The following is a 24,212-nucleotide window of genomic DNA, read 5'->3' as shown; positions in this document are numbered from 1 at the left end:
GTTGTTACTCAATAAATTATAATGAATAAAACATTTTGGTAAAAAAAAGGTTATGCAGGCAGTCCCCAGAAGCCATTATCTCAGATTGTATTCCTGTCACGTGACAATTGCTGCATTAGATCTGGAGCGAGTGCTATTTATTTAATACAGCATGAGGAATTCAGGTGACAGGCACTAAACTACGCTGCACTGCTTTCGTTCAAAAGTTGTGTTTGTTGACGTGCATGTCCTGGGTTTTTTCCCCCACAACCAGAGGTGAGACGTTTAGGCCAAAGCCGTGAAAGCTCAGCCGACAGAAAGCGAGTCCTCAGCGCCCCTCACCTGACCCGGACTCCTCGAGTCGAGCGATCGGGAGAGGCTGTCCAGTTCATTGTAAACAGTTCTTCTTCCCCGGAGTCTTCCGTCCCTCCACAAGACTCAGGCTGACACCTCGGGGGTGCTGCGATCGACCTCTGGTAGTGCCGCTTTGTCGACTGGAGGCCGGGGGTTCAGCGTCAATCCTGGAAGACCTCGAGGAAGAGCGGAGGGAAGAGTTCCGTGGGGCAGGCCACCTGCATCTGCAGGAAGCGGCTGGAGTGGCAGGCGCCGATGGTGCGCAAATCCGTGATCTTCATGAGCAGCTTGGGCCAGAAGAAGCGCTGCGTGTGCAGGCGCGACGCCACGTAGTGCTCCAGCGCCAGCAGGAACGACTCCTGGATCCGTTCGATTCGCGCCGCACTCCGCAAGCCCGGCCGGTCTGTGGGGCACAGGCGAGCCACTCCACTACACGTACACCGCCACTTGTGGGGGGGGGGGGGGGTGGCGAAACGTCGTCGTTTTCATCAGACGCCGACGTCGCATTACACGACCTCAACGTTTGACATCGATCACCCGCGCCAAGCGTTGATCTTCGTCGCAGAGCGACGGTCTGCATCGACTTTAGGCTATCAGCAAGGCGAGGCTTACCACCAAAGCAGAACTGTGCATTGTGTAATTTTCCTACTGGGTCAATGACCTCTAACCCAGCTGAAGGTATGTGGTAAACACTCGCAAAGGCAAAAAATATATCACGTGTAGGCTTAACAGACTGCAGGGGAAAGTGCTGTTAGCAAGCGCCTATGAAGGCCGGCATGGCACCGGCCTTCATAGGGAGAGGGTGGGTGGCCAGCACCACACCCGGCCGCCTTTTTTGTCCCTCGTGGTGTTTGTTTAGTCATCGCACCAGGTACTCAATTGAGGCTGAGTCGACCTAGGGGAGGCCCACCAGGACTGGTTCAGATTATTCCTCGAGTCTAAATAAAGGTTCTCATTCTGCTAAATAACGATTCTGATCTGATCCTGAGATTAGCGTCACGGTGTTGGGCGTCAGCGGGAAGAGAACTCTGGTCATCAGTCTAGATTTGAAGTTTTCGTGACTGCAGGGATCCATACTCTTTGGTTCTTTCCGTAAAGTCACGTGCTTGTGTGTTACTTGAAGCCACCACTCCCCCTACCCCACACCCCCAAACTCCCCGTCTCTCCTCCCTGGCTCCTCCCCCCCCCCATCTCTAACCTATATAGCCTCTTGTTACAGCAGCCCCTTTTGCCCACTTCAGCAATTGTTTCTTGCTGTGGTTGTCCCACCTGATGACGGACGCTTGTGTTGCGCCCGAAACGTCGTCATTTAATTGATTTCATTTATACCCACGTGACTTTACCGAAAGAACCAAAGAGTCTGGTCATCAGGTTCGTAGCGCAGCGCGCTCACCGCTACACCGTCGCTCCCCACACACACACACTCAACGCGAGTCAGCACACGACGCGACAGCCGGCTCCGTCGACGCGGAAGCATCGCTCGTGCCGCCCGGGCGCTCATCCGTCACGGCCGTCGCCACGCGTGGCATCGGCGGCGGCACGTGCGGTGGCCGTGCGGCGGCGGCGGCGTACCGGACGAAAGCAGCAGCACGGCCTGGAGCAGCGCCACCTCGGCGTCGTCCAGCGCGAAGCTGGCGAGCGAACGCCCCAGCTGGAAGATGGCATCGGAGACGGCGCCCAGTCCGCCGAGCTTGAGCTGCTCACGCCGCACGGCCATCTCGCCGTTGAGCGTGAGCGTGTCGCTCTCGGCGTCGTAGCGCACGGCGGCGCGCAGCGACATGATCTCCATGCAGCAGCCCTTGAGCAGAATGATCTGGTCCTCGCACGGCAGCTGATAAAAGGGCGAAGCGTACCGACCGAATGAACGAGCTGATGGGCAACTCTCCGGAGCAGAGTTCTTTGTTGCAAGGCCCGCCAGGGGCCACTGGCGGCCCTGACGTGCGGCCCTGACGTGCGGCCCCCCGACTTTACACGCGAAAACACCCCCCATCGTGCTGTCAAATCCAATGTATTGCTAAATGTGTGGTGGCCCCCACTGATGTCTTATCGCCGTAAGCGCCCCCCCCCCTCTGAAAATGAGCGAAAAACACTGCTCTAGATGATGTTGTGCAACCCTGCGTGTGGTGGGAGTGCCCACGTCGTTGGTAGGCTCACCTGCCTAAGCACTTCCAATTAGCACGGTTGGCTACGTACGGTGCGAAAGAAGTTCAACATACATACATACACACATAACCAGAGCATCCTCTAGAAACGTACAAAGCCGTTACTCTTTCTCTGCCACTCTGGATTCTAAGTCTCTTTGCAAAACCTCGGATGACCGATGGGATGACTCTGTCTAACCATAGCTACTGCAGGAAACTAAGGTGGGACCTGCTACCTGCACCATCTACGGCACTGGCCTTGTGGATCCTCACTTCTCATAAGGTGGACCCTGCCCTCTGTGTTTCTTTATTTCGCTGTACTGCCACTCTGTTGCTCACCACATAGTCTCACAACCTATACCATGCAAGCGATGTGCATACCACACCTTGCTTATCTGCTGAGATCCGATGAGATCGGGGCATATTCCGGGCTTATAGGCGGGGATTAATTTCCCACTGAATAGTTTCCGGGTCATTGGTAGACTGGAGTAGAGTAGGCACATGACTAGTAGCCATATCCATAGCAAGAGGTATTCTGGATGTGGTGTGCTGGGTGCAGAAGATCTTTTCCTGGGTCGGCGATCCAGATGGACAGGCCTGAAACTAATCTCCGCTCATCCGCATCACACGTAAGATGCCTGAAGGTGAACGAATATCAACAAGCGTGGGGGATTTGCCTCGGTGAAGACGGGCAGCTTCTTGGCGAAGTCGACGACGCGGGTGATGGCGGGCGTGATGATCTGCGTGAACTGAGAGAAAGCTTGCAGGTCCACGGGCGCACGATCGTCTGCCTCCTCCTGCACCGCCACCGCCGCCACCGCCGATTTCACCTCCCCTGCCTCACCGGGTCCCGGTGCGGACTTGTGCTCTCCGGGCTGACAACGCGCACCGCAACACAGCCGCTCGTACGCGCAACGTGCCGAGGCGACTCCGCTTGTCAGTGGCCTTGCAGACGCCGCCACGCCACGCGATGGGCACGCCGCACGACCCCTCGGCATCCTCACAGAAATCTCCACCCCGCACGCCACGACGCAGCGCGCCTGATCGCGCCGCCAGCACCGCCGCTGTGCTCTCGCGTGCGATACGGCATCAGCATTCCCGCCGATGCTACCACCACCACCGCGACCATCGCCGTCGCAATCAACACCGGTGGGGTAGCTATGAAGCATGCCAGCGATGCAATTGCGCCGGGGACTGCTGATCGGAGGGGCACCCACGCTGGGCTACTGAGAGGGATGGAAATTTGAGTGGTGTCCCATTATTTTTCTTCTTGGACCAGGGCTCATGCCGACCGCTTTATGCCACTGGCCACCTGTGGCCACATTTATTTAAACTTTTTTTGACGAGGTAAGGCCCACTGAGCTATGGAGCTCTTTATCAGATTTCTATCGGCCCGCTTAGTTTCAATGAATATTATTCGTAGTGATGCTAATCATGTTGGCAGTGGCCAAATAGTATACTCTTTTAGCGAATACCATGGGATCTTTAGTAACATCAAGCGAGCAGGAAAGGACCCACTAGGCTGGCATGGTTGGCATGGGCCCTTCTGCAGTGAACCATAGTCCAGTGGCCCGGTCCTCTGGCTCTGGATTCCTCGGTGCAGTTACACCTCCTGCACACTCCGCAGGTCCGCCACGGAGACGGCGTCTCCCACCTCTCCTGGCCATGACGAGCATCACGCGTTGTGGTGAACGCATTGTTTGTTGTTACAGTAAACTAAAAACCCTAAACTAAACTTTGTAAAGTTAACTATGTATCTCTTTCTCAGAAGCGGCCTGGCCACAATTGATAGCTCAACAAAGTGGCTTATCACGTGGAAATGTAAAGCAGCCAACTACTCTAAATGCATGTTTCTAAATGTGGAAGGAAAAACCAGGGGACCAAATATACAGCAGGAGTCAGGGTTGAGCTCGAACCCACGACCTCCTGCAAAGCAGGCGAGGGAGTTAACATCTCGCCACCGCGTCGCTCACCAAGAACCCGAGGTGCTCCTTCCAGCCATTGCCCTGCGTGCTGGTGGCTCGGTGAGCATCCGTCACCATGCGGATGAGCTCCCACTCAGCGGCGCTGGGCTCCGCCGGCAGCTGCTGCTGCTGCGTCTGCCTCTGCGACTCCTCGCGGCGCCGACGCTCACGGTTCTCCTCGATCAGCCGCCGCTTGGCCTGCCGCTTGTCCTCGTCCAACACAACTGGAGGTGCGGGGCCGTGGGGGGGGGGGGGTTGGGGGTATGGAGGGGGTTGGGGGGGTATGGGAGGGTTGGGGGGTGGGGGATGGGGGTGACAGCGTTGACCACCGGCTGCTGACAGGAGAAACTCTCTCTGTCTGTTCTCCGTCCGTGGCAATCCTGTTGTCCTTCCCCCACATCTCTGATTAGCACGGTTGGCTATGTACGGCGCGAAAGAAGTTCAACACATACATTCAACCTTGGCAGTATTAAATACCCAGCATCTGACGCAGTGGTGGCGATAGGCGTACGCAAAACAAGCTTAGGGCCCCAAGTAGCTCAAATGACCCTGGATTTATGAAAAAATAGGGGTGCATAACATATTAGCTCACATTCAAATCCGAATAAACATAACAAGGTATTCATAATCAACGTTTTTGGGTTTAGATCGCGTTATTTATAAATGTGTCGTAACCCTCCACCACCCGACACGGCCAATCAGTAAAAAAGTGTCACGTTGACAAAAGACAATTAGTTCACTGCTTTAGCCCACTGGTGTGTTGAAGCGTGAAACCACAACAATTTACAATTTGAGTACGACGTTTCGCTGGTAATTGCATCCAGCATCATCGGGCAATTCGCCAGAATGGTGAGGCTCTGCTGTGTCTCCCGTTCTTATATAGAGCAGCAGCAGCGTGACGTCATCATTAACTCATTAACTCATCAGGTGCAAAGATTTGAGGGGGGGGGGGTTATTGTAATTATATACTAGATTAGTAATCAGGCTATTGTTTGGCCGTGTCGGGTGGTGGAGGGTTACGACACATTTATAAATAACGCGATCTAAACCCAAAAACGTTGATTATGAATAATATTGGTCGCGAAAGCCTACGTGTTAAACATAACAAGGTAATTAACAATGCAGCCAATTGGTCTCTCTAATCTATATATTGTCTGCATCTCTCATATCACTATTCATCTATTTCTGGCTACATTTATAATGTCCCACTACTTCTATCTCTGGCTATACGTCTTTTTGTAATTTCACCCGGAATTTGTGAATTTGAAAGAGAGGGCCACCAAAATAACGTGTCCCTAGGGCCCCTAGTGAGCCAACATCTCCGCCGTCTTGGGCCACACGACGCACCACTGCCGGAACACACTGTGGACTCTAGTGACTGCTGTCACGCATGGCCTGGCAGCCACCGTTATAAAAGAAAAAAAAATATTTATTTATTTACCAGGTAAGGCTCACTGAGCTTTATAGCTCTTTTTCAGAAGCCACCTGGCCACAAAAAAGTGGTTCATCACGTGGAAATTTGTAGCAGCCAAATACTCTAAATGCATGTTGATTTATAAAGGTGGAGTGAAAAACCGGAGGACCCGGAGAAAAATCCACGCGACAACAGGGAGAACCTCCAAATATACTAGGCGTCGGGGTCGAACTCACGCCCTCCTGTATAGCAGACCTCACCAACGTGGCACCCTGTTGTCAGACAACATTGCAATCACACCAGGAATGAATGCACTGGAGTAGTTCACTCATTTATGACCTTACAGATGAAGTCCCCTCTCGGTGTGTGTGTATGAACAGCCTTTGTGTGACTCCATTGCTGGATAAAAGCTTCCCCATACCAGGCTAGGTCATATGGGTTATCGACCATGCTTCACCATAACTGGTCAGTGGGTACTGGCAAAAGTTGGAAGCATAGATATTGGAGCATAGATACTGGGGCTTAGAAGTAGGGTACAACAATGTATTTTTCTGCAATACCCTCTGCTGATATTCAGTCTATCACACCGGTCATACATGGTCGCCCATCCAATCACCGTCCAGGATCAAACCTGCTTGGCTTCCGAGATCTGACGAGATCCGGCTCATTCTGGATGATGTGGTCACAGGCCACGTCATGGGATATTAATTTGGATTTAATGTAAAATCACAATAAAATTAATCAAACCATCGATCGTGGGAGTTGAATGCAGCAATTTAAAGGTCTCGAATCGCATTTGAATGCCTATGACTTCGTGTGGCTCAGTGGTCGTGCGAGCAGCTCGCGATCGGAAGGTCGCAAATTCAAATCCTTGTTGGGGGTCACTCAGCCTATGATCCCTCCAGGGTTGATAAAATAGGTATTAACAGCTGCTGTCATATGAATGGACTTGCCCCCTACCATGTAGAATGTTCACCACTGGCTCAGTAGCTGTAATGAAGAGGAGATGAACACCATTTCCGGTTGGGTAGGAAATCATTGACGTTTGTTATTGCGCACATAGCTTCGAGGCTTTCCCCCAGTTTTGCACGTGATGTGAAGGCTCCGTTGCTATGAATGGCTCTGACAAGGCAGCTCTGCGTTGTTAACATACACGGCCCCGAAGGGTTACGAGACGCTTTGCAAATACGACTTGAAAAGAGCAAGCTTACGACGTCCTCCGAGATGTTCTAGGTCATGCCACGCATCTTAACGTCTTTATTTTGTTGTTGCTTATGTAATGACTTTGACGAGGAAATAGTAAGAGCTACTCTTATTTGGACAAAGCCACAATAAAGAACCCTAGGCTTCGTACGCGTCTTCCAGTTTGTAAACTTCCTCCGAATAGTCCCCACTCCTCGTGCTCTCCCATTTCATATTCCTCAGCCCCCTTTCTCGAACCTTCTTGTCCTTGTTTTGTTTTCTCTTAGCCAATCCCTGTCCTTCCCCTCTGTACTCTTTGGTTCTTTCGGTAAAGTCACGTAGGTATAAAATAACGTGACATTACCGAAAGAACCAAAGAGTATGGATTCCTGCAGTCACGAAAGCTTCAAATCAAGATTGGATACACTCTGTTTTTCGATTTCTCGTTCAAACCTTATTCCTCCAATCCCTTTAAAAAGTCTACCTCCCGACCAATCACCGTGGAGGCCTCGTTCTACCAATCGGAGATCTTTGTTTATCTTCAAATAGCCGTTAGGCTGCATATTGGCTTGGAGTAATTTTTCGGTCAGTACACTTATATAACACGACTCGGAAGAATAGTAATTGTGGACAGAAAAACTGTTAATGCTCGCAAATTCTCCACATTACGACACGCTTTTTTTCGGACTGTATTTTGAAGCAAACGTTTAATGGGATGTCTTATGATCTGGTAAGTACTTTGTGTGTGTGTGTATATATATATGCTTGCCCTGATTTGTTTAACTCAAAGTTTTGGGGTGAGTGTCCCTTTCTTGAGTGTCTTATAATCTGGAGCACACGGTAACATATATTGTAATTATTTTAGTGCCGTCAATTGCGGCCTCGCTCGAAAGTTCAGCCAACCTCCCGAATTGGCGCTCCTAACAACCCCGAACCAATGCCAACAATACAACCGCCGTTCACCACTAAACGATTGTGACGTCACCACGGCGCCGGTGCCAGGCCAGGTGCACTTTAAGGCAGTCACGTGAAGTGTCGAAGGCTTGTGCTGATAGGTTACGGGACCGACCCATCAGGTGCCCATGGGTTGGCTGACTGAGATGACTGGCAAGATGCACCAGATGTGCTCCCCCTACTGTTCCAACCTGAAGGACAAAGATCCCCCGTGTAGCCTTAAACAGACTGTAGGGGCAAGTGCTGTTAGCGAGCACCTATGAAGGCCGGGACGGCACACGAGGGAGTGGGTGGCCAGCACCACGCCCGGCCACCTTTGTCTCCACTGTGGCGATCTTTAAACAGCGCACCAGGTATTTATTTGAGGCTGAGTCGACCTAGTTGAGGACTAGCACCGGTTGAGATAATCGTCACCGGTGTAGGCCGTGAGCGAAAATCGAACGCGGGTCGCCAGGTTCGTAAACATTTTTTTATCGTACTTTACCTATGCGGTCCACAGTTTGGTTGCGTGGCCACAAAATTTCACCGCCCGGCGGCCCATCTTCGACGTTGCAATGTGCCAATAATATGCGTCGAGGAACGGGTACGTACGGTCACTGACCATCCCCACGGCCAGGCACTTGCGGAATCGGCAGTCCTGGCACTGGTTGCGCGTCACGCGGTCGACGATGCAGCCTCCGGCGAACTTGCAGACGTAGGTGGCGTGCAGACTCTTCTGGATGGTCCGTCTGAAGAATCCCTGCCACCGTCAACACCGACCATTGCCCAGCGATTATTCCAGCGAGGTTATCTCGAGTACTCGACCGACCCCCACCCCCCCACCCAATTCATGTTCTCACACTTTGTGCGAATCGCGTTTTGGCACTTTCTCTAAGCGCACGAGGGGGGGGGGGGGGGCGAGTCACAGGTCACCGCCCGCCGTCACGCGGACCGTGCACTCGACGGCGTTGTGACCACCGCATCGCCCGCTGCAAGGGCCGAGTCCGCCCAGCCAGCTCGCGCCTTTCGTGCCGATCACGTACAGGTGCTTTAGTGAATAATTGACCGTGCAGCACTGCACTTCGCTAAACGTATACATTGTATGTACACTCGTACAGGCGAAACCAACAACTTCAGGAGAATTCGCGCTTACGTGCGTGCGGTTACACGGAACCTAACCCCCCGCCGCGTACTCCGAGACCTTGCTGTGATCGGAGAGACTCCGACGCACGCGTCACCGTATTGTACCCACGTGAATAGGCGTTAACCCTTTCTGGCAAGAATACACGCGCCGAGACGTCCCAACGCCAAACGGAGACCTACCACGAGGCATCGAGTCTAGAAAAGGGTCATCTTGATACTGGCAAAAAGGGGGTCCCATAAGATAAGTGATCACACCGCCGAACTGCCTGCCCTCTGTTATCAAACTGGACTTTGTTTTCGCACTGGACTGGCAATCCAGAGGTCGTCGGTTGGATTGGACCTCCCAGCGTGGCAGTTAAAACAATGGGGGCAAGCTTCTCAAATCCCCACCCACCCCCATGTCTGTCCACCCAACAGTATACATGGGATACAACCGCAGTTAATTGGCTGGTCTTGCATGGTTGGGTCAAGTGTGGGTACACCCACCATTCAGACGCTGTCTCCCCGACAGACCTGGTCTTCACCTGAGGACGGCTGCTTGCGTTGTGAGAATTATTTTATTATGTTTTATTTTTATTATTTTATTACTTCCCTTCTACGTGACTTTACCGAAAGAACCAAGAAGATGAATCCCTGCGGTCACGAAAGCTTTAAATCGAAATTTACACCCACCTCTTCAAAGATGTCTCACCAGCGTGCAAGAGGAGGTCTAAAACACCCTGCAGAGGGAGGGTGGGAGGACTCTCCATAGCTCCTTCTAGTGGGTGCGGCTCTTCTGCCAGCAGTGGTGTTATATAGACATTGCAGGGCTGCACCTCTATGAGAAATTATGCCGTTTCACATTTTCCGGCCGATTTGTCAGTCCACTGCTGGGTAAAATTCCTCCGCCCACACTGTGTCGGTCATATGTGAGGGTTTTGACTATATTTCACCACTCTGTTCGGTGTGGGGTGATGTATGTGAGCATGCATGTTGAACGTCCTTCGCATGCGTACGTAAAGACAACGAACTAGACCACGAAAAAAGCAGTTCGATAACGGGATGGGTGAGAGGGTGCATGAAAGGACTGCTTCAGATGTGACTTTTTTCTGAGAACCTCCACCCAACAATCGGGCCCTGTGGGCGCGCCACGCGCCAGTGTGGGACGCCGCGACAACGGCGTTCCCGGCGCACCTTGCAGCCCTCGCAGGTGATGCAGCGGTAGTGGTATCCCGTGGCACGGTCCCCGCACACCACGCACGGCTCGTCCTTGTCCAGGTAGCTGGGCACGTAGCCTGCATGCCCACGGGTTAACGTCATTTTATCGTGCGTGAAATTGGTGAAAGTCACTCGTCGGTGAAGTGGGGTTGGGAGGGGGTGTGTTTGAACGCTAAATGTGGTTTGTGAGAATTATTCAGCTTTACCGGCGAGCTGATACATGAGTAATCATTAATCGTCATGTTAAACGCTCGTACGTGCGACAAAAAAAATGTGTTTGGGTTGGTAACGACACAAATGTTGGTCATTGTTAGGTGGCCCAACTTAAAAGTACATTGTGAACCCGAATTATTGGTGCAAAAAAAGCTGGGTGTTACGAAGACAAAAATCATCCAGAGAGACAAGAGCTACGCTGACCCCCCAAAGAGTAGCGAAGTGACTGTGACGAGATGCAATAAGGAGTTCGAATGAACACGCAGACTGAGATAATTTAGTAATACATAATAAAGGTTTTTTTTTCATTTGATCACGTGAATATGAATGTGTCGCTAAATTCACCACCACCCGACACGGCCAATTAGTAAGATAGTTTAGTAACGTTGCAATAGACTACAGTGCACCGATGAAGAATACATATGGTAGCTAGTTGGCTATACATGTCCTGTAGATTCAAATATTTACTGAGTTCACTGATTGGCTCACTTGATATCTGCTGGGGGGAAATGTGCATCTCTCACAACTAACATTTAACAGCTAAGAGTGGACTCCGTTCTTGACTGGAGTAAGTCCCCTTTATTTTATTAGGTTATGAAACATAGACCGCATTGAGAGACATGAATCACTGCCCCGTTTGCAAGGGCGACCTGGGTTACATAAAGAGAATGGTGCAATGACCAAGACTCAGCTAAAAAACTGGACTAGAGGTTTACATTGACTAAACCAAGGCCGTAATTATAATATATATTGGGACACATCCCCCCCCAATATTCAAATATGCTCAAAATGTCCCTCCCAATATATTGCTATAAAATAGATTTCTTTTTATATGATTGTGGTTATGGTTGTACTTTATAAATCCCTAATCTCTGCCATTACATGCAATGAAACAAGAAAATGAAAAAAAGAGAAAAACAGAGCAATGTAATACAATACACTATTAGACGTTATTGTAAAAAATAAATAACAAGTCCGTCCTCTGTGTTAGTGAATTTTTTTATATTTTAGGCAGGAAATGGATGGAAATTAGTTTTCAAATTTAGATTTTTTTCTCTAGGGGGGAACCCCCAGACCCCCTGGAAGATTTGGTCCCCCCCAATGTTGACTCCATGGCTACGCTTTGGACTAAACTAAGACGATAACGCAGCTGCACACCAAGTTAGACTAAACTAAGACGATAACGCAGCTGCACACCAAGTTGGTGGTATTTTTTTCGTCTTTTAAATGCTTTTGCATAAACAGTACTTTTTGCTCAGTTTTATGGAAATTAATATCAGCAACACATGGTGGTGATTTTTTTTTTCCCTACCATGTATCGCTAGAAACTAGTTTCCTGCCAACTCACGATTAAAGTCTCCAATGTACGAATATATTTTTTTCTTACATGTACTTTTCTTTAAAATGTATTCGTGTATTTTTACACGCATGTAAGGTGTTGTCATGTAAAGTGAAATTGCACGGGTACTTTTGAAATAATCGCTTCAAACAACGGAGAGAACATTGCTTGAAAATGTAAATGGAGCTGTGCTCTTGTAAATATTGGATCTGTATTACTTAATTATGAAATGGCAGACTTTGCCTGGCGGTTTGCAACACTGTTGCCTGTGGAGACATCAGCAGATCGACAAAAAGGGGCATTCCCAAAATTGTCAATCGATCGTTTTGCGCCTGACACCAACACGATATAGGGCCAGAACATCCCATTTCCTGCCATCAGAGGGCGGCAGTTCCACATTGTTGTCTGTGTGCGTGACAGTCCAGCCGTTTTCACAACTAACACCGTGACCTAAATTCGATTTACAGCAATGGCGAACATCAGCGGCACGTGGTAACATTTCCCGTCATGGGCTTCCCCTGGGTCATTCAGATGGTGTGACGCTCAGGTTAAAATAAAAATGTGCATTAACAGTGCACGGTGATAGGACAAGATTGTTGAGATTTGACGTGCCCTCGTGGCGCCCGTGAGATGATTTACCCAAGTTTCTAAATCACCGCTTAACGATAGTGGAAATTCATTTCAAAGTGAAAGACACACAAACGCAGCTCACGATGGGCGACACAGCATATGTGATGAATGCGGCCTCCTCACATCCACACCGTCCTCCACAACTTCCTGACAGTTGTATTTGACAACCAATGACCATTTTGAAACAATATTGAACTGGAGTGAGATGTAGCTAGGGTCTGTGATCGATGTGCCCGCTTTGAACCAAAACATAGTTGATGAAATTCTCGAACCGATCATTTCCGCACCTCCAGTTAAAATGGTTGGCAACGTACGGCGCGAGAGAAGTTCAACATACAAACAAACATACAAACAAACAAACATACAAACAAACAAACATACAAACAAACATACAAACAAACATACAAACAAACATACAAACAAACATACAAACAAACATACAAACAAACATACAAACAAACATACAAACAAACATACAAACAAACATACAAACAAACATACAAACAAACATACAAACAAACATACAAACAAACATACAAACAAACATACAAACAAACATACAAACAAACATACAAACAAACATACAAACAAACATACATACAAACATACAAACAAACATACAAACAAACATACAAACAAACATACAAACAAACATACAAACAAACATACAAACAAACATACAAACAAACATACAAACAAACATACAAACAAACATACAAACAAACATACAAACAAACATACAAACAAACATACAAACAAACATACAAACAAACATACAAACAAACATACAAACAAACATACAAACAAACATACAAACAAACATACAAACAAACATACAAACAAACATACAAACAAACATACAAACAAACATACAAACAAACATACAAACAAACATACAAACAAACATACAAACAAACATACAAACAAACATACAAACAAACATACAAACAAACATACAAACAAACATACAAACAAACATACAAACAAACATACAAACAAACATACAAACAAACATACAAACAAACATACAAACAAACATACAAACAAACATACAAACAAACATACAAACAAACATACAAACAAACATACAAACAAACATACAAACAAACATACAAACAAACATACAAACAAACATACAAACAAACATACAAACAAACATACAAACAAACATACAAACAAACATACAAACAAACATACAAACAAACATATAAACAAACATACAAACAAACATACAAACAAACATACAAACAAACATACAAGGAGGAGCCGATAACTTGTTGTGTGAGGATCTGCAGTTTCAAACCAAAAAAAACTGAGTCAGGTTGAGATGGTTAATGATCCCTAAGGTAACAGCACCGGCTAAACAAGCCGTGGTGTATGAAGGGATGTGGATGATGTGAAGGATTAAGGGACAATTCTGTCTATTGCTGCACCTGAAAGAGGCGACGATGTCACATGACATGACACCGGTCTTGCTCGTATCGTGTTAACGAACAACGTTTGGTTGAAATCGGAGCATCGCACTCCGTGAATGTTCCTTTGTCAGCCAAAATTATTACCTGATGTAAAACATCAGCACTGGGGAGTAGGCCTCGGCAAGGTAAGGTAATTTACCCTTTTTACCGGGTAAAAGGGTAAAGGTGTCGACATGCCAAGGGGTAGGGTAAAGGGTAGGGTAAAGGTAGCTCGGAAGAATTACCCGGTAGGGTAAAGGTAGCGCGAAGTATTACCCGGTAAATACGGTGCCTTGTTTACCGCTAGAAGCTCCGTGGCGCAGTCCGTGGTCTCCATTTAATAAGCAATATTTAAAAAAACTTTATTAAAAACACGCTTTAATGAAATGTACTCGTAATGGCAAAACTCCACGACTCCATGAAGTGGCCCCGAGGCTTGCCATAACGTAAGGAGCCGTAGTGATTTACAGCCAACGTCAGTTGATCGTGGACAATTAGACCCAAGCCGATACAAAACATATAAAAAATAATGTTGAGAAATATATATTCTTAGGTTTTTTCGGTAAAGTCACGTAGGTCAAAAACCTAAGAATATGAATCGTTGCAGTCACGAAAGCTTAAAATCTAGAATTAAGAAATATATGTTGGTTTAATGATAGAATATAGTATTGTCATCAGTATGATATAAGTATACGAAGTTTGCAGTCGATACCACATTAGGAAGTGGGTAAAACTTGAGTTGCAAGATTTGAGGATACAACGACGACAACGACAACAACAACGACAACAACAACAACAGACAGTTAATAGAAAGCGTGTAAAATTGGAATCATCGAGAGTATTCTATATTGATAAAGCGCTCTACCTAGCATTTACCGTTATAAACCTTGTTGATATGTAGTTCCCTAGTAATTACCCTGTAATCGGGTAATTTGTATGGGGTAAGGGTAAAAGGTAGGGTAAAAGATAGGCTCGTTGCTTTTTACCTTTTACCTTACCTGCCGAAGGGTAAAAGGTAGGGTATAGTGATTGTATTGTGGTAAGGTAAAAGGTAGGGTAAAGGTAGGCTCGTTGTTTTTACCTTTGAACTTTTACCTTACCTTGCCGAGGCCTACTGGGGAGAGAAAGGCAGTTGGGCAGTTGTTAAAGTGAGGCGGTACCGGCAAGTTGATGTGGTAATGTCGGGGATGGGTGAGGTGAGCACTGTTCATTTTGCATTCCTAATGCACTGAAATACAATTGTGTCGTATATTTTGTGCGTACCGGCACTGCAGGCAGGTGTACTGCAGGCCGCCACCACCCCCTCGTGTACTGCATTAGCCTTCACAGGTGCTCACGAACAGCACTTGCCCCAATAGTCTACCAGGCTACACGGGGGAATCCGTGTCCTCGTCTGCGTGTGAGGGAGACGTGAATGGGATTCATGGCGAGTCTCATTGCACTCACTTCTTCTTGGGACCCTTGTTGCTGTGTGGGAGACCCCCTGCCCTTGTGTGCAATGTGGCTTCTGCAACTCAATTTGAGACTTTGTTTATTTCCCACTGTGTGGGAGGCAAATAGCAGTAAAGCCCTACACGGCAGAATCAGGATCAGTTTGTGTGCAGGAGCTGGGTGAATTATTGCATCTAGGGAAGGACTTCATCGAATAGTGGATTGATCATGGATGATGATGATGATGACGACTAATGATGATGTAGAGTCTGGCCCCCACCATAGGGATGTGGAATTTCCACCACAGGCCTAGGACCACCAATGGATATAAGTGGTGGCGCTATGGTGATGAGATGTTAACTCCCTCGTCTGGAATACAGGAGGATGTGGGGTCGATCCCGATCCTGACGACCGCTGTATATTTGGAGTTTGCAAATAGATGTGGTCGCGGTTTTTCCCTCCACATTTAGAAATGTGCGTTTAGAGTATTTTTGCTGCTCTAATTTTCCACTTGATGAGCCACTTCGTTGAGCTCTTATTTGTGGCCAGGTCGCTTCTGAAAAATAGCTCTATAGCTCAGTGGGCCTTACCTGGTAAAATAACAAAATAGTTTTAATAGATAGTTTAAGTGGTACCTAACCCTTCTTGAGCAGACAAACCCTTTGGCCTCTCAATCGTTTGACTTCCCTGCAAGCTTAAGACACAATGCGCACCTTGTATCATGTCCCTTCAGCAGCCACCAATGCTCTACTAGGGATGATCACAACCACTTGTTCCTTGGCTGATTTGCTATCAAATGTAATATGTAAAGAGGAGTTAAAAGGTCAACGATAACGTTCCATACTCTTTGGTTCTTTCGGTAAAGTCACGTAGGTATCAAATAAAATTATTTTATGACTTTACCGAAAGAACCAAAGAGTATGGATTCCTGCAGTCACGAAAGCTTCAAATCAAGATAAAGTTCCATTCTAATAAATAAACAAAAAAACCCATGGCCCTGGTAACGTGGTCACATGGTAGCGGTGCTTAAGATTGAGTGTAGTGTTGATAGTGGGTGCAGGCGCATTTCTCAATAAATTTCCGCCGTCTCTCAATGTCTAAACCTGTTCACGTTTACGAAGACAAAATACGTCCCCTCAGAAATGTGTTTTCAAGCTTAGAATGCATCTCATTATACAACCCGAACACACAACGGCGAGCCATTGACATATAGCTTCGCTCCGAGTAAAATAAACGAACAAACAGCAAAAAAGAAGGTACTGTATGTGCATTCCAATAAACACATTCCTGCGGAGGGAGCTGGTAGGAACGTTGGGTTGCTCGGTCAATGGCCAGGGTCAACGGCGGCGTGGTGTATTCCGCAAATATGCCCGACTGTGAGGGCGGGCACAAGCCGGCGTGAGTAGGTTAAACGGTGAGTTTTATAAGGGCACCACGGGGTGACCAGTCCCTCCCCATTCAGCCCCACCCAGCCCCACCCTCCCCACCCAGCCCCTCCCCACCCAGCCCAACCCTTCCCACCCAGCCCCTCCCCACCCTCCCATCCCCACCCAGCCCCTCCCCACCCAGCCCCTCCCCACCCTCCGCTCTCCACCCAGCCCCACCCCTCCCATTTTTGGATGCACGACGGACACAATAATCCCCTGTGGGCTGGTGTAACCTGGCGGTTCCTACCAGTAACAAGAAATAAACCAGTAGCCAAAAAAGATATCCTCGCACCAACGATTTACATCTGTTGAACTGGACGCCACGCTCGTACAATGTATTTTCACGCGTAAAAGCAGCCATGGGAAATGAAACAGAATACAAACGTGCGCGCAATGCGCCCACAAATAGCCGCGTTGTTAAAAGGGCAAGACCAGCGCCAAGCCAAAAACGAGGGACTCCCTCTGCTCGAGGGAAAGACTTCGGGCCATAGCGCGTGTTACTCTGGAGAGGCAGGGAGGGCTGCTAAATATACCAACACGCACGGCCTGACAACCCAGCCTCTGGAACACCTGGCTCCTGTGGGACACGGAGCCGTCACGCACGTGGCCTGGCAGCCACCGTTATCCGCCCTGTTGTCAAAGTACATTGCAACTACACCGAACATAACGCAGTGCAAGTTGTTCGCTCACTCATTCATTCGTTATTGTGCAGCTCATGTTGCCTCGTCAGTATCGTGGCGACAGTTGCATGCCAAGCTTACGTCCCTGTCCTTCACCAGCACGTAGTCTTCATCAGTGGACGATTTGCCGAGTATTTTTTTCCTCCCGATTCTCATCACGATTGTGCTGTCAGCATCATACCACGAGCCGAAGCGTTTGTGTCTCTCACACCAGAGGCAGATCTAGAAACTTTTGGAGGGGACAGTTCCAAAATCTCAAGCTATTTATGTTTTAAATATAAAAAAACATGCATTTTATTACTGCCGTTAAATATAAATAAAATAACAGTTTTTGGGGTCTGAAGTGGGGGGGGGGCAATTACCCCCCCTTCGCCCCACCCACCCCTGGATTTTCCACTGTCTAACGCAGAAGCACAACCCTTCATGTTAGAGAAAGGCTCATAGTAACGGATATTTCAGAGCTACCTCTGAGATCCCTTGAGGTGGGAGCGCTCTCCCACCTGAAGGTCAGTTCGTTGCATAACAGCCAAACTCGTCTTATTTAGTTCTTAAGAGTTGGATTTTTTGTGAAGCCATTGATGGCGAGATGTTAACTACCTCGACTGGTATGCAGGAGGCCGTGGGTTCGAAACCGACCCTGATGTCTGCTGTGTATTTGGAGTTTGTGTGTTCTCACAGTGGCTGCTTGGATTTTTCTCCAGGTCCTCCGTTTTTTCCCTTCCACATTTAGAAACATGCGTTTAGAGTATATGGCTGCTGTAAATCTCCACATGATAAGCCACTTAGTTGAGAAATCATTTGTGATAGCCAGGTCGCTTCTGAAAAAAAAGAGCTACATAGCTTAGTGAGCCTTACCTGGCAAAATAGAAAATAGATTTAAAAATAATATTAAATATATTCACCCGCGATTCCTAATGTGGGTGCCTCGCCCCGCCCCCGGCCACACCTTCTTTCCCGAACTTTCTCAGCCAATCCAGAACTTCCCCCCATGGTTCCCTCCTGTAATAATCCCTCGTGACCACCTGGCCACGCACGCCAATCCCGAACATGCCTCTTCGGGCAAAGGGGACTTGCACAAAGGCCCTGAAGGGGTGGGCTCCTCCATGAGCATCTCTGAGGGAGTTGACTGGGCTCAATCCAACAGTCCATCGCCAGCAGCGGCTTCTTGCGGTTCCCCCGGCATCAAGGACTTGGAAACTGTTGGCGGCACAACGCATTTCCCCTGAGTTACAACTTCCTCAACCAACTGCTCCGGCTCATCGGACACACCGGACATCGACCATGCCGGATTTGGAGATGAACCATCTACGGTGGGCTGAACATATGGTTTCAGGCGTAACGGATGAACAAACCAACGACGACGTCCCACCTGAATTCTCACACACTGAGGCCCCCTGACCTCCACCACCTCGACAGGACCCTGCCATGGTCGATGTTATTTGGGGGACGTACCCAGTAGCACCTGAGGGCAGTATAGCCACTGCCCATTTAAGCACATGCTCGTGCCGTCCCGTGTTTTTCTCGTTAACAGCTTGCGTCTTTACCGTGTTTTCTCTAGCCGCTTGGCCAGCTTCCGAGACACTACACAGCGTAATTTGCAAAGAGGTGGGCATGGCCGCTCCCTTCTTCCTCAAGGCCAACCCCAATTGCACCTCAATAGGGGCTCGTTCTCCCAGCCATACATGAGAAAAAAAGGTGGAGAATCCCATAGAGGCGTGTGGGGCCACCCTGTACGCTGCCAAAATACCCGGGACATGCAAATCCCAGTCCGTTTGTCCCTCGTTAAGGACCTGACACAGCATAGATGTTAGGGTCCGGTACAGACGTTCCACCATATCATCCGTTTGGGGATGGTATGGTGATGTTCTGATCTTCGTTGTGCCCAATACATCGCACACTTCCCGAAGCAGCTTTGAGGATAAATTTCGGCCTTGACTATGAGAAGCTGCTCGTGAGCCCCCTTATCCATCACATAGCCGTGCAAAAATGCATCGGCGATGGATGCAGCTGTTTGGTCGGGCAACGGCCAGGCCATTGGGCACTGAGAAAAATACTCAACCCCAACAGGGAGAAATGTATTTCCCTTTTGCGTAGTCGGAAAGGGCACCAGGATATCCAACGCGACCAATTCGTAAATGTGGGAAACCGTGATAGATTGTTAAGGAGGTTGAGATTTTTTCACCGGTGGCTTGCGACGCGCACAAGCAGTGCAACCTTTAATGAAATGGAAGACATCATTAGGCATCCCCAGCCAATAGAAATCTCTTTGCACCGTAAGCAAGGTTTTCCGGTGCCCAAAGTGCATCAGCTTGTAAGTGTGCACTGACCGCGTCAACCTACCTCGCAGGCCTGTGGGCATTACGATACATAATCTGCCCGAAACCTCATGCCACCACATAAGCAACCCTTCCCGGAGGACAAATCATGAGATCCCCTTATGGACGGGTTTCTTCTGATCAAGGTCCACACGGCATCATAAGATCAAGAGGGAGATATTCTCCATCTGCAATTTGCCCCATTCTGCCCGTGTGAGGCCCAACATGTCGTCCTTATGTGCGTCCGCCACGGGTCACCTGAGGCCGCTATGACCCCAGTTGACCCACCCCCAAGCAAACTATACCGGCCCGTACCTAACGAACATGAACAAGGGTCATTTAACGGCAAGCACGACAACGCATCGGCATTACAGTGCCACATACCCCGGTGGTAAACAACGCGGAAGGAATATTCTTGGAGTATTTCTAACCACCAAGAGAGCTGGCCAGATGGCTGGTCCACTTTCAAGCAGAACTGGGAGCCTGCGTGATCCATACGGACCACAAATTCTCTGCCATAAAAGGTATGGCCTGTACTGTTGGACAAAATATACCATAGCCAACAATTCTCTATGGATGACACAATACCGTTGTTCCGCGGGTGATAGGACGTGGCTCCCGTATGCAATTACCCTTTCCACCCCGTTCTTAACCTCCTCCTCTTGGTCCCATTTAAATTTATGATTCTTACCCATCAAGGTATGCAAGGGTTTAGCAATCATCGCAAACTGCGGAACAAACCTCCGGTAGTACGATGCAAAGCCTGCAAAACTGTGCACCTCGCCTACCAATTTACGGGTTGGCCAATCACACACACACGCAGTCTAATCCGGATCTGTCGGGATACCCTTCACACTGACATGACCCAAATACCGCACGGACGTCTGCAACAAATGGCACTTAGCAGGTTTTAACTTAAGGATCGCCGCCCTACCCTAGAGAGCACCGTCCGCAACCGTTGCAAATGCTCGTCGAATGTTCAGTCAAAGACGATGATGTTATCCAAATAAATGTAACAAGAGTCCCATTGTAATCCTACCAACACCAATTCCATAAGGCGTTGGAAAGTGGCTGGGGCTGAATGTAATCCCATAGGGAGGCAATTAAACTGGAATAGTCCCTGAGGTGTACGGAACGCCATTTTAGGCTTGGACGATTCATCTTAGCAGAGTTACCAAAATCCCGACAGTTCCAGAACGGCAAAAAACGAGCGCCCGCTGAAGCGTCCAGGGAATTTTGCACACATGGCAGTGGGTAAGCATCTGCAACCAAAACCTTATTCAATCTACGAAAGTCAACGCAAAAGCACAAGCTGCCATCTTGCTTCATAACCAACAACACGGGGGATACCCAGGGGCTGGTTGAAGGTAAAATTACGTCCGCGGCCAACATTTTCCTTACCACCCAGTGTACATGTTCCTTTTCAACAGGACTCATTCGATATGAATTATGCCAAATAAGAGCTGCATTACCTGTATCGATGTGGTGTTGCAACAAATTAGTATGCCCGATATCAAATTTCCCTTGACTGAAAACATTTGAGAACTGACATAAGAACGACCGAAGTTCCATCCGCTGAGACAAATCAGGGTTCTCCTTACATAATTCCTCCATCCATGTCCCCTCTGGCTCCGCTCACTGTTACACCATGGCCACGACCTCACCTGCCCCTGAGTCAACAACCCCGCAGCATGCTGCCATTGCGTGAGCCAACACAGCCCCTGTCTTAACCACAGCCGCTCCCAGGCCCACATTCAGGACCTGTAGGAAGGGTTCCTGGTTTCCCCGAATGATTGTTTGAGCCCCCACTAATGCGAGTCCTCGGGTCACTGTGTTTGGTGGAGTCAAAAGGACCCCCCCTCGGGGTCAGCCAATTGGAGGAGTTTTTGGTAGCGCAGGGGAATGAACATTTGCGTGCCTGGCGAAATCTGTATAGATTCCTTTGCCAAGACTTGAACCGTGGCATTCACAACTCGTTTCCCATACAGCGTTGATCCGTCAAAATTTTCAAGAGCAACCTTCCCAAAAAATCTGTTCCTAAAACGCAAGGTACCGCCGTCTTTGAAACCACCACGGGCCCTGACAATTCTAATTCCCCTATTCTTGCACATGCCTAGATCCATCCCAAAATGCCCATACTCCCCCATTAGCCACAACACATGCGTTTTCCACTGGCAAAATGTGACGATCTCTTGGGGGCAAAAAATTATAAGTAACGTCTGAAATGATGGTAGCCGAGGCCACTGTGCCAACCAAGACCCCTCTGAATAGAACCAACTATTGCCGATGACTGTGCCGCAGCTGCTACCACTCGACGCACCAATTTCCTCCACTGAATAAAGGAATTTGGTCACCCATCCGTATTCTGATCTTCTTGTTCGCGTACCCCAATGGGTGAAGGGGAGGCGAGATTAACCGACAAATTACATGGCAATCTGGATGTGTGAGCTGGTGGTAGTACGGGCCAAATGTCCGGTGTGCCGCGACTTGCCTATTGGGGCTGGGATAGGATCGTCGGCAGGCCGGTGGATGTCGAGAAGGACATCGAGGGCTGAACGTCACTCCAACATCCCCGCGCGATATGTCACGGTCGTCCACACCGGAAGCAGGAGATGGAGGGTCCATGAAGCGGAGATATCGTCCTTCTCCCGGGGACCCAACCTTGTGGTGGAAGGGTCACCTCTCCCCTAGAAACCCAACCTCGCGGCGGAGGGATCGCCTCTCTCCTGGGGACCCAACCCGAGGTCGTCGCGGGGTGTCCCCTTTCCGCCGAAGCCATCCCTGGCAGCACAACCCCCTTCTCTTGGGCCAACCCCAACAGCTTCTCCATCGTTAAAAAGTCAATCGCCACCGGATCCATATGCCAGTATGCCGCCTGCTCCAGCACCATCAGTGCACTGTGGCAAGCGAGGGGCGTCTCAGCCTCCCTTCACCTCTGTTGCAAAAATTTCCTCTATGCGTTGAAAGGAGGGTCGAAAACTGTTGCCATCTCCACGTACACCTTACGAAGGGTTGCCCACTTCTCCGGAGGAATGGCTCGGAACGCTGCAAGAGCGTCATCATCGAGGGCCATGGGTAAGGCCCGCAAGGCCTCATCCTCTGTCTACTCGACTGAGGAGAACACCGCTTCTAACCGCCGGGTGAAGGCGGCCCAATCGCCCCCGGCTGCCACAAACTCCCTGACAAGGGGCAGCCTCCTTAATCGGCCCATTGATCCTCCCTGCCCCATCAGGGATGGATCTGGAGCTGCAGTTGGTCGCAAAAAGGCACCCACTGATCGCACCCCCTCCCCGCCGGGAAAATGGCGGCCGTTGACCATGCGGTCTCCGCGGCGTAGGCGATGGCCGCCCCCACTCTCGCGGACTCCGCCGCGTGGAAGATGGCGGCCAAACGCCTGTGCGGAATCCGTCGCGTGGAAGACGGCAGCCGGCGACTGCCCGGGCTCCACTGCATGAGGAATAATAGCTGGCTACTGCGCGGATTCCACCGCATGAGAGGTGGCGGTTGGCGCTGGTTTGGCCTTGGCCACGTGGCCAATGGCGGAAACCCCCCGCGCAGGCCCCGCCACGTGTCCAATGGCGGCAGGCTCTGCCGCAGCAGCACCGGCGGCCGTCATCCGCCCCGTCTCTTCAACGGGTCCCCGTCGCGTGGCATCCCTGGCTCCCGCTGGCACCGCCATTGCGCCCAGCAACAGGGAGAGTCGCCACCCCTCCACGGCCCAAGGCTGCTGGCCCGCAGCTCCCTCCTCCGTTCCTACCGTCGCTCCCGCCGCGCCCAGAAGCACGTACACCTGGGGCGCCTGTTCCCGGGGCGGCCTGGGAAGAGGTCTCCTCCTAATCTTCATCCTCGTCCGAGGTTGCAGTAGGTGGGTTCTTCTTTTTTGAGTATCTCGACATCCCCTGACACCAGTTGCAATGACTCTCGGACAACTTCTGTCTTTCTTCTTTATTTATTAGGGCGCATTGCGCAGATAACGTACTCTCACATCCTACAGTACTTAGCTATGACTAACATACAGTACTTGGGCTAGAATAACAACAGACACTTGAGATAAGATAACAACAGATACTTGGGCTAGGACAGCACCCAAGCAACGACCGCATGTAGACAGTGACGGCACGGAGACAGCGGCGGTGTAGAGACAGTCCATCCTGATCCCAGGGCAGCCTCAAGCTCTCGCTGCCTCCACCTTATATTCCCCCCAGCGTGGCCTCGCCCTGAGCCCGGCCACGCCTTCTTTCCCGAACTGTCTCAGCCAATCGCGAACATCCCCCCATGGTCCCCTCCTGTAATTATCCCTCGTGACCACCTGACCACGCACTGTCCCTATCCCCTCATTATCTCCACCCAAGCACTGTCCCTACACAACACACGCTTTTCCCTGCCCACAGCCCAACAGTGGATGTCCATTGCCTC

At 49.5% G+C, this 24,212-nt stretch overlaps 1 protein-coding gene across 1 annotated transcript; it reads right to left on the bottom strand.

Annotated features, from left to right (window-relative positions):
• Positions 1-494: 494 nt before the first annotated feature.
• On the bottom strand, positions 495-23,249 carry LOC144943393 (thyroid hormone receptor beta-A-like). Its single transcript, XM_078870753.1, has 8 exons — positions 23,080-23,249; positions 13,923-13,960; positions 10,284-10,384; positions 8,580-8,727; positions 4,436-4,662; positions 3,152-3,304; positions 1,906-2,164; positions 495-736 (listed from the first exon to the last, which is right to left on the bottom strand). The coding sequence occupies exons 1-8, from the start codon at positions 23,247-23,249 to the stop codon at positions 495-497; spliced, it is 1,338 nt and encodes a 445-aa protein (XP_078726879.1).
• Between the last annotated feature and the right edge of the window lie 963 nt (positions 23,250-24,212).

This window comes from Lampetra fluviatilis, chromosome 31, assembly GCF_964198595.1.
Source record: "Lampetra fluviatilis chromosome 31, kcLamFluv1.1, whole genome shotgun sequence".
Classification (NCBI taxonomy): domain Eukaryota; kingdom Metazoa; phylum Chordata; class Hyperoartia; order Petromyzontiformes; family Petromyzontidae; genus Lampetra; species Lampetra fluviatilis.
This window is presented reverse-complemented; position numbering and strand designations above follow the sequence as displayed.

Bases quoted from the DNA above. Each gene is read 5' to 3' on its own strand.
- LOC144943393 (XM_078870753.1), bottom strand. From the start codon at position 23,249: ATGCAGTGGAGCCCGGGCAGTCGCCGGCTGCCGTCTTCCACGCGACGG. The intron at 8,728-10,283 runs GTGCGCCGGGAA...TGACGGTGGCAG, and splicing joins TCACCTGCGAGGGCTGCAAG to GGATTCTTCAGACGGACCAT. The intron at 4,663-8,579 runs GTACGTACCCGT...CCGCACCTCCAG, and splicing joins CGTGGGGATGGTCAGTGACC to TTGTGTTGGACGAGGACAAG.